At 46.7% G+C, this 10,366-nt stretch overlaps 1 protein-coding gene across 2 annotated transcripts in view; it reads right to left on the bottom strand.

Annotated features, from left to right (window-relative positions):
• Nucleotides 1-5,004: 5,004 nt before the first annotated feature.
• RNF24 (ring finger protein 24) overlaps nucleotides 5,005-10,366 on the bottom strand; it is a 73,151-nt gene continuing 67,789 nt past the window's right edge. For both annotated transcript variants that reach the window (XM_012754979.3, XM_012754980.3), the window contains 2 exons: nucleotides 6,798-6,877; nucleotides 5,005-6,042 (listed from right to left, as the gene is read on the bottom strand). In XM_012754979.3, the coding sequence (XP_012610433.1) occupies nucleotides 5,904-6,042; nucleotides 6,798-6,877 (219 nt within the window). In that variant the 3' untranslated portion in view covers nucleotides 5,005-5,903. The remainder of the gene's footprint in view (nucleotides 6,043-6,797; nucleotides 6,878-10,366) is intronic.

Raw genomic sequence — 10,366 nt, 5'->3', positions numbered from 1 at the left:
AAATGCATTAAAATTTTAAAATAGCACTTAAATATACAAAAATATAGCTTACAAAAAACTGCGGATGTTTAAAAATATTCTGCTGCAGAATTCTTAGCGTACAAACACGTCTATGAAACCTGAGGCTCAGCATTTCATAAACCTTTTTTTGAGGGAGTGTACAATATCTAGTGAATAAACCCCAGAGGATAACCAAGAAGACTAAAGTGCCCCCCTTCTTGGCAATGATCTGTGAAGAGATCCAGAGACAACAGTTTTCCAGCAACCCTCTAGGAAGACTGGTTGTCACCAGGAGGGACTTCTAACACTGGCCATACCTGCCCCACCTGCTCTGGCAGGTGCCTGGGAGGAAAGGGTAGATGGAGAGGAACATGTGCAGTGGGCCTGAGGCGCAGGTCTTCCAGGCTTGGACTGCCACAGGAGCTGAGGGCTTCCTCAAAGCACAAATAAGTCCCCTGACACTGGTGGGGCCCATGCTCTAGGTATAGCATGTACCTGGAGCAGGGAGGGTGCTCTCCCTGATCATAGAACTACAGAAGTGAGGACTGGATTGGTAAGCCAAGAGTGCTGATGCCTGGTCTAAAAAAATGGAATAAAACTGCATCTTTAACAATTTGGGCTTTAAAGCTGAACTGGAAGCAAGCTCTTCTATTTTTCTCGTGGTATTTTTTCCCATTCAAGTGGAAGCACAATCCGTGACATAGGATCCTGTGTTAAAGAACCGTGACCTGGCATTTCCCAGATTATCAAGTGCATATTTCACCAGAATTCAGACATCATGAATTCAGACATGTTCATCTCCTTGAGAAATTAACAGCTATTGGGAAAGACTAACGTAAGGCCAAAGATTCCACAAGTGCCAGATGGGTGGGGTTTATATACTAAATTTCTTGACTTTCAGATTGGGGCACAGTTTTAATCCAGGTAAAGATCTGGGCGTGAGGGGAGGCATGCCAGGGAGGGAGGGGGTGAACCCCGAGAGGCACTGGGCAGCTGCTGGGAGTAAGGCAGGAGTCCATATCCCTACCCCCAGGGCTGCCTGGAGGAAGCAGATTTAACTTAATTTTTGTCCCCATAGGAGATGAAAGTTAACAAAAACTATTTTGGTAGGATAATTTCTGTTGACAAATGGAAAAAGGGTGAGGGGAAAATTCTCTAAAACTTCAAAGTGTGTGTAAAGAATGGGGAGGGAGGGGAGCAAATTCATGAAGTGGCACAGAGGTATTTACAGTTAATCATGAGATTTGCTTTCACTTACTCAGTAGCTGAGGCATCCGCTCCACCAAATAGAAGCTTTCAGTTGCTGCTGCTCACAGGAGCAGCAGCACAGGAGCTCACCTAAGAGATCGGGAGTGTTGCCGCCAGACTTCACTGCTGGACTTCTGGTCCTCACTTAGAATTGGCCAAGATGGAGGGACGGCAGCTTGTACAGGCACCTGCAGAGGCTGCTCACAGCTGGGGGAGTGGCACAGCCTGCTCTTGAGCACCCTGTCACAGATCAGAAAGACGATCCGAAAAGATCTGGTTGTGCTTTCAGATTAGCTGGGCATTTGCAGTAAGGGAGGAATTTCAGTTTGATTTATATAGAAAACTAGAGTTCCAGTATGTTGCAATCAAGTAACAATGTCTTACTCAAAAGGAATGTGATTGCAAAAACATCCCCCAATTCTGGGTTTGCCTTTTACAGATATTCTGATTTCTGGGATGGCAGAGTCCAAGGATATAAGTCTCCTGTATCCCTCAGCCCAGACAAGTGTTCCTCGAATATACTTGTATCACATGAGTAAAAAAGGAGAAAAATTATATATACACACAAGTGTGTATGCATAAATCATCTGGAAGGATACCCAAGGAACAAATGGTGGTACTCACGGGGTAAGCTGGGCTTGGTGGTGGTCAGGCATGCAAGACTTTTAACTTTATAACTTGTGAGCCATATGAATGGACTACCTATTTAAAACGTTAAGATGGGAACACTCAGCACTGAGCAGTCAGATCAGAGTTCGCTGTGGGCAAAGGTAGATTGTAGTGACCCAGGAAGACGAAGAGGAAAGGAAGGGAGCCAGGTGAACCCGAGCCCCAGTGAGAGCCCCTGTGGCTCAGAAGTCTGGGCAGAGGTTCCATTTCTACTGTGACAACAGAAGAACCCATGTCCTCGATGATGATATGTGGTGTTGCCAATACCATGACCTCAGGCCTGCTGCCCACTACGCTCTGGACACTGGCTATCCTCACAAAAGGTGGCAAGAAGGACATGGTTTTTACAATCCCTACATGGTACATAAGGAACTGAGGCTTTCAGAAGCTCACTTGCAGAAAGGTGCAAGGCTAGTGATTGGCAAGGAGGGCATTCAGATCACTCTAAGCACTTGTTCTGCTTTGAGCTTTGGGGATACCACCCATGTGCATTTCATAATTCCCAGAAAGCTCAGGAAACTAACTTCTACAGTTGTTCAAAGTAGCTTTACAGCAGGTTCAGGTCATGAAGATATCCTGCTTTGAAGTGGGCCTGTGAAAAGGGACAAGGATTTTCATTTGTCTTATCAAGAACAGGTTATTTGCTATGGTGCTCACATGGTAGTAATATTCTTCAGGGATTGGGGATGGGGGAGACTCACAACTAATGGCATGCCTCTAATCCTCGCTTGGGTGAGGCAAAGACATAAAATGTAACCAAAATGTTTGTACCCTCAATATCCTGAAATTTAAAAAGAACAGGGTATTTGGTAATGGTGGGAGGTCCCCTGGGTCCCTCAGCCCAGACTTTCCCAGGGGCAACACGCCCCTACTTGGCCATTCCTGTCTTGTTTTGCTTCCTGGCTAGGCAAGCACCGGCTACAAGGATCTCATCTGTCAGGAACAGACTTAACAAAATCACATTTGGCAAAGAAAAGCAACAGATGTCAACTTCTAGTGTCAGGCTTGTTTTGTTCTTATTTCTAAAGCCAGTTGAATTTAGTTGTCCCCCTAGCAACAACTAGATAATGATTCAGCCACTCATGGAGTCCAGTAAGGGGTGCATTATTCACTAACTCACAGCACACCAGTAACATCCAATCTTTGAGTTGCTTAAGACATATTACGACAAGGTACACCAGCCAGTAGTCCAAGAGCAGACCAGTGTCCCCTGCGCACTAACAAAAGGTCTCTAACTCATGGAGATAGATGTGGAAAGGGTGGCCCCACCATGGGGTTTGAGTCAGCCAAGAGTATGAAGAGAGATCTATCATTCTTTAAAAAACAAAAATAAACAAAAACCTGGATGGATTTTCCTTCAAACAAAAAGCTGTGATTTTAATCAGAAAGGAAGATGTAAATTAAAAGGGCTGCCTTTTGCAGGCACACCAGTGCAGATGCACAGAAGTCCTACTGGAGGATCCTGATGTGGGAAACAAACACCATTTAGGTTGTGTTGCTAACTTGCAGAAACCACTGAGTGATTCTGGGCCTGCTGCAGAATGACACCAAGCCTAGAAAGGGGTGATGACTTAGAAGGAATATTCTCACAGCTCCAGCTTCCCACCCAATTCTAGCAAAAGGAATGCATTTTGAAAAGCACTCCACATTCACAAGTGCGGAGAAAGTTGTCAGTGGCGCCTCATCCGCGCAAAGCAGACCCTACGTGGTGCCCAGTGCAGACTGCAGGGTGTTCCTGTGCTTTCCTCTAATGGCCAGAACTACTCAGGCCGTGTGCCTCTGGTCCATTGTTAAGCATCAATCACCTCAACTTGCCTGTAGCTCTAACACAGTGAGATGAATTTACTTGCGGCTCTTCCAAAACAAGGACTTGGTGAGCATGTCTCCTTGGTACTGAAACACAGGGACAGAAAAAGGCTGCAACTGAAAGGCTAGAATCTTACAAAAAGCTGTGAGCAGCAATAACTAGTAGTAGAGATCATAGGAAATTCCTCCTTTGAGGGGAAAAAACTCTCTTTCCTTCTGGAGCCCCATAACAAATAGGTAACATCTGTCTCAGGGCCATTCCATGGAAAATGGTGGATGTTGGCTATTGATGAGGCTAATCCAGAAGCAAGCCTACTCTGACATTGGTCACTGAAGACAGTTCATTGTTGACTGGGTGTTTTGCAGCATTCAACTCTCATGCCGCAAATAGCGCAAAAAAGAGGGTCAAAGTAGGAGTGTACAAATAGTTCTTTTCACGAGTGCCAGACAGGCTAAGGCTTCTATATAAAAATATTCCATACTTTTCTTGCCTTGTTTAGGAAGCAGTCCAGTTGGCATGCCACAAATAGGTCACACATAGGAAATGGCCAATTCTGACCAACTGGATTTGTAATTTTCCAAACTGGATTCTGCCCAGCACTTTTCTAGGCTAATGGGAATTTTCCTCCTCAGCTGACCCCAGCCACCTGAGCCAAGGACAGGTTCCCTTTCCTAAGATGGTAAAAAAAATTTATGGAGACATGCCAGAGAAGCAAAGCTCCCCCCATCCTCTCCATGTCACGCAAACAGTATCTTCAAGGGAAAACTTCCCCCACTCACACCCGTGGGCTGGAGGAAAGCCATCGGCGTGGACTTGAGACGGGCATTCCTGCGATGGAGGGAGGTGGAGAGCAGGGGTGTGGAAAAGAATTTTCTGTCTGAACCACTGCTGCTTTCCATAGCTAATTTATACAATATTCACAAATCCTAATGGACTCTGAGTCATTTTTAGAAAAGTTGGACAGAAAGAGCTAAAGAGCAGCATGCATTTCTCTGCTATAAACACACTTTCAATTAGTTATCGCAAGTCCAAATACTGAGGCACACACCAATGGGTGGACAGCCCTGCAGGAGCTTCCTGAAACTATTTACAATTCCAAGTAGATTACAAGCTTCAGAATTATGTGGGGATCTTATTTGGGATAAACTTTTAAAAGGTGAACAACAGTATTTTCTCTTAAGTTGAAACAGTGATAGGGCAGGTGAGGGAAGAAGAGAACAAAGGGAAGGATGAAGGGAGAGGCAAAGGGGCCAGCACCCTGTCATCTGGTGGGGCTGGGAGCACGGGCCCTTCCTCAGAAAGATGCTCCTCTTCCCAGCTGCTGGAGGGGCTCACAGTAGCACCTCCAGAGGCAGTGGGCCCGGACCACCAGCGATGTTGAAACTACACTGCACATATGGGGATGTGGGCAGCACCCTGGGGTACCCTTGATCACGCAGGGACAGTGGGGCTCCTGACAGGCCTCACAGGTGACGAGGGTAGTGGGGGTAATGACAGGAGGAAATGGCTTCTGACCAGGCCTTTTTAAGCGTATCGAATGTTTTTGGCTTAGATGATTTGATAGCAGGTGCTGTGATCTTGAGGGGAAAAGGGTGGCGAGGGGCACTGCTGCTTGGCTGTACCCAAAGCCCTTGGGTTCCAGGATGGACTTTTTAAAAGAACATAACGTGAGCCTTGTTGGCACTGCCTCACCCACCACTGGCAGCTGCTTGTGCTGGTTTTACTTGGATCAGGGGCTGCTGGGAAGGTTTGCTGCTGCGAAGGCGTGCGTGGCCTGCACAGAAGCTCATCTTCATCCGTCCACAGGGTGGGGGTGTGGCTTTAAGACCTGCCCTCTGCTCCCTTCTCGACCTCTTTTGTTTCTCTTCCCTCCTGCTTGGCATGGAGACGAGGGTCTGAGAGACAGTGTAGTGGAGTTAGTAAGAGACCCCCAGGAAGTTTGAGACAAACCCACAGCCTCATCCGCTCTTCTCTTGGCAGGGGTAGAGTCAGAGTGCTTTGGTTGTCACAAGACCCAGACACTTAGGTTCCCAGCTTGGCTGGCCCAAGAGTTCTTCATGAGGCAAAGGAAGTGGCAGCTGGTAACCCAGGTAGAGGGCTGCTAACACAGAGACTGCTCGTATTCGTCCTGGCTCCGTGCAGACGTTGTGTCCAGCAACAGTCTGATCCCTGTGGTGAACTATACAATGTTCTCTGCCCCAGGGAGGGGCCCCTGGGGCGGTCCACGGTCCTGTTTACTGTGCAACTGGGCCAGCTGCAGAACTGGCATGTTGCACAGGGGACACACTTTCCGAACCTCCAGCCACTTAATAAGGCACCTGCAGAACAAGACGCCATGTCAGTCCCATGATCATAGCACCCACCGTTGCTGTGTACAGTGAACACATCTGTTGCCCAGAGCCAAAGTGGTAGAAGTCTGGCGTATGGTCCAAGGAGCTCTATCGCTAGGCGGTGAATGCACATCACCCTCTGAAGGACCAGAGCCCCCAGTCTTCTACAAGGTGATACTAAGAAGCCACAGTCAGCATGTCATACCCTCAGTCAACCACGACTGCTTAAAGAAGAACAAAATATGCTGAGGAGGGTGGTGGGAAGTAGGAAAAATACAATAAAATTTTCTAATAGAAATAGAAAACATGAAATTGCAAGAGAAGGGGAAATATTAATAGATCTGTAGGAAGGGGGAAGAGATGGCCCCATACTACCATTTATATCTGGACTTTTATTTATTTTGATTTAAAATAACTATGGTTTTGAGTAAAACAAATTTTTAGGACTTGGAAGTGCTCATCATAAAGTTCCAGCTAAATAGCTGTGTATTTACCTGGGCTTTAAAGAGGTCTGGGCTCATCTGGCTCTCTGCCTGAAGTCCTGCCATGGTGGTCCCACCACAATCCCTCTTACGTCATGCGCGCGCGCGCACGCCCCACTCGTAGAGTGCTGTCAGCCTTCTACATTATAGGCCAGTTATGCAGCAATCAAGCTTGTCTGGCATTGCCCAAAAACTCACAGGTAAGTTGGTCTATGTGCCTCAAACTCAGGTCCCATTTAATAATTCCACACTAATACTCACTTTCTGTGGAAGGCATGCTTACATGGACAAATCCCCAACTCATCTCGAGGCTTGAAGTCTTCTAGACACACCGCACAGAGCTGAAAGACAAATTCACAAGTGAGGCCAAATGTCTGCTAAGTATTCTCCCAGATCACCAAGTAAAGTGCAGGCTCCCATGGCCCAGCCATATGAAGGGACTTCTAATGTCCCACAACTCATTAAGTGAAAGAAACAGGCTCAAATGGATGAGGTCTTCTCAGGAAGAGTCCCATATCTTCCTGTCACACGTCTTAAAGGTGGGCAGGCAGACGGGAAGAGACAGAAAGTAAGAGGCAGCTTCCTTTCCTTCAGTGCATCAGAGAAGTGTGATTTGGGGGTACCCTCACATACACAGGTGTAGTCTACTGTCATCTGTCATTTCCTGGGGTGCTCTGCCTACTCTGCCTACTGCAGCCCTGGCCATCCTTTCTCCAGTTTTCATGGCAAAACCTGCAGTAAACATGCTATTTATGGATCTTGGGCCCTCCTACTTTGGCACTGTCCTGTGTCTATCCTTGTCATATAAAAAGTTAATAAAGATCCACTAAGTTAAAACTTATGAAAATGTGCAGATGGGGCCAGGACTGCCCTGACAGATAGATGTCTAGTCTCCATTGCTTGGAAATAGGCCTTCTTCATACCAGAGATGCTGGGATCCAACACTACTTCTTGGGCATTTACCAGTGCCCGTGGACATTATGCATTGTCACATTTACCTATTTTTACAGATGAGGAAAAAGAAACTCAGAGCAATAATCACATTGCTGGAAGCCATTCAGGTGGCAGTGGCCAGGCCTGACTGGGGACCCAGGTCTGCTGCACTGATGTGCTCTTGTACCATTTCCATCTCTTGCCTAAGGACTGATTCCTCCCTGCTGGCTTCTCTGTCCATTCTCAGGGATCCTGGTTCAGGCCATCACCATTTCTTGCCCATGCCTTCGCTGTCACCAGTTTCTTAACCTATAACATGTGCTCTAGTCTTCTTAGGTTATGTGACATGATCTAGGCAGGACACGCAGCTCTTGGTGCCCCATTGCCAGTGCCGAGAATGTTGGTCTGTCAACATCCTTGTTGAGGGAGCTCTCGGGTCGTGTGTGTACAGCAAACTGGATCTCCACAGGAGGAGGAGGATGGATAACTTTGTCTTGTTGGACTCAGCATCCTGCCAAGACAGCAGGGGAGCAGGACAGTGGGTAGCCTCCTCGGCTTGGACACCCACTGGCTGTGTGGCCTCTGCCCTCACAACACTCCACAGAGCACTGTTCCTTCATCTGCACAATGAAGACATGATCTGCCCTGGCCCGCACAGGACTGTCGTCAGCTCAGGCTGGGGGACAGGGCTGAGGATGCAGTAAGGCAGTCTACCAGTACCAGTTGTTTTTATTAATATTTACATTTGTGGACACAGGCTCAGGGTCTGTAAGGCTATTTATGTTCTGATGGGTGAGGGTTTCTCTGTGGAATGGCAGAGTGGAGGCTGCCTTATCTGCCCAGGTGACATGCCGATATACTCAACAGTTAGAAGAGACTGAGGCTGAGACCCATGTAGTCTGCTGTTTCTGACAGTGGAGCAGATCAACCCAGAAGCGGTCCATTTTCAGGCATACTGCTGCTATAAGACTGTTTCTCCTGACTCTCTGGATGGCACCCAGCCCTAACCTAGGTGACCCTTCCCCTTGTTATCCTTTCTCCCTCTCTGAAGCCTCCATTACAGAAGCTCACAGGAGGAACCTCTGGGGGTGGAGAGAAGAGGAATAGAGGAGGAGGAAAAGACTTAGGCATATGCAGGGAAATAACTATGGTCAGGTCATATTTTCTTTACAGACAAAGAGCACAAGGCCAGAACCAACAGGGTCACAGGCCTGCTCTTGGTGACATCAGAATTAGACTATACCCCAATTTCTAGATGGACCCTCACATGCCAATAGACGCCTTGCCTTCTTTTATGAGATTGACCAGTGCCTCCCTTGATCACATTCTAGAAAAGTAACAGTACTGAATGGAACTGAAAAGTTATTTGATAAGAAAAATTTAAAATATGTCTAATGGGTATGGAAGATAAGCCGGTAAAAGTACTCTATTTTATGTTTAAATGCTGTTTTACTATCTCAGATATCTTTTGAGGTACTAGTAGAGTAGCAAGAGATACAGTATAGCAGGGGTGGGCAATAGTCTCAGAACGGCTGGTCTGTATCATCCATGAGACATGATGGATGACATGTAATGACACTGCCCTCCAGCTGCTGGTGGCCACCTCCCCCAGCACAAGGATGAAGACAAAAACCTCTCTGCAGGAAGCAGAGTGAGACAGGCGATACACTGTGACTTCTTGAATCCAACCTTGTCTGAAGCCAGTCCTTCCTTTGACTTCTCAGTTCAGTGAGTCAATAAATTCTCTTTACTTCTCAAGTCACTCTGATTTAGCTTTGTCACTTGCTACTGGAAGATCCTTGATCAATATGGTACCATTTATCTCAAAAGGTACCCATTTGGTAGTTCTAATCACTAGTATAAGTCCAAGAAAAAAGCCTTCGAAACAGTCCCAAATGGATGCTTCATTCTAGGCATTAAAATTCTGTGTGGCAGCAAAACCCAACCAACCAACCACACACATGATTATTCACAATAATATACTGTTTAAAATATAAAACTGGTTCTGATTCTGGGTAAGATGAGTAAACACATGCAACTCTTTCTTTCCCACTGCATGCAAATATAGAACCTAGAACATGGCTATTTGAAGACTCTTGACGAGTATTAGCAAGGGGTAGATTGGGAAAGAACATCAGAGTTCAAAATATTTCCACTCTGGTGGTGAGTTTTCCTTTCTTTTTTTTTTTTTTTTTTTTTTTTTTTTTTTTTGAGACAGAGTCTCACTTTGTTGTCCAGGCTAGAGTGAGTGCCGTGGCGTCAGCCTAGCTCACAGCAACCTCAAACTCCTGGGCTCAAGCGATCCTCCTGCCTCAGCCTCCCGAGTAGCTGGGACTACAGGCATGCGCCACCATGCCCGGCTAATTTTTTTTTTTTTTTATATATATATCAGTTGGCCAATTAATTTCTTTCTATTTATAGTAGAGACGGGGTCTCGCTCTTGCTCAGGCTGGTTTTGAACTCCTGACCTTGAGCAATCCGCCCGCCTCGGCCTCCCAAGAGCTAGGATTACAGGCGTGAGCCACAGCGCCCGGCCGAGTTTTCCTTTCTTTTACCCCCTCTGGTATCCCCTGGCCAGAATCAGTGCAGATGAAAACCCAGAAGTGAGCACTGTGGTGCAGAGAAGGATCCAGGAGAAGTCCTCTAGCTGTAGCTCAAGGAGCCAGAAAGGGAACTTGGTAAAGCTCAGAGAGAATGGGGTCAATCCTCCAGTTGTTTCTCTTATTTCCTCCATTCTCTTGCATGCTACCCTCCAGGCGATCCTGTGGTGGCAGCAGCAGTACTGATATCAGCTGGCAATGGGAGCATGTAGAAGACAAAATAACTCTGAAAGAGGAGAACCTTTCTCTTTGATTGCTGGAACCATGGCTCGAAGAAGGTGGGGACAAACCCCATTG

Source organism: Microcebus murinus, chromosome 16 (genome assembly GCF_040939455.1).
Source record: "Microcebus murinus isolate Inina chromosome 16, M.murinus_Inina_mat1.0, whole genome shotgun sequence".
NCBI lineage: Eukaryota > Metazoa > Chordata > Mammalia > Primates > Cheirogaleidae > Microcebus > Microcebus murinus.
This window is presented reverse-complemented; position numbering and strand designations above follow the sequence as displayed.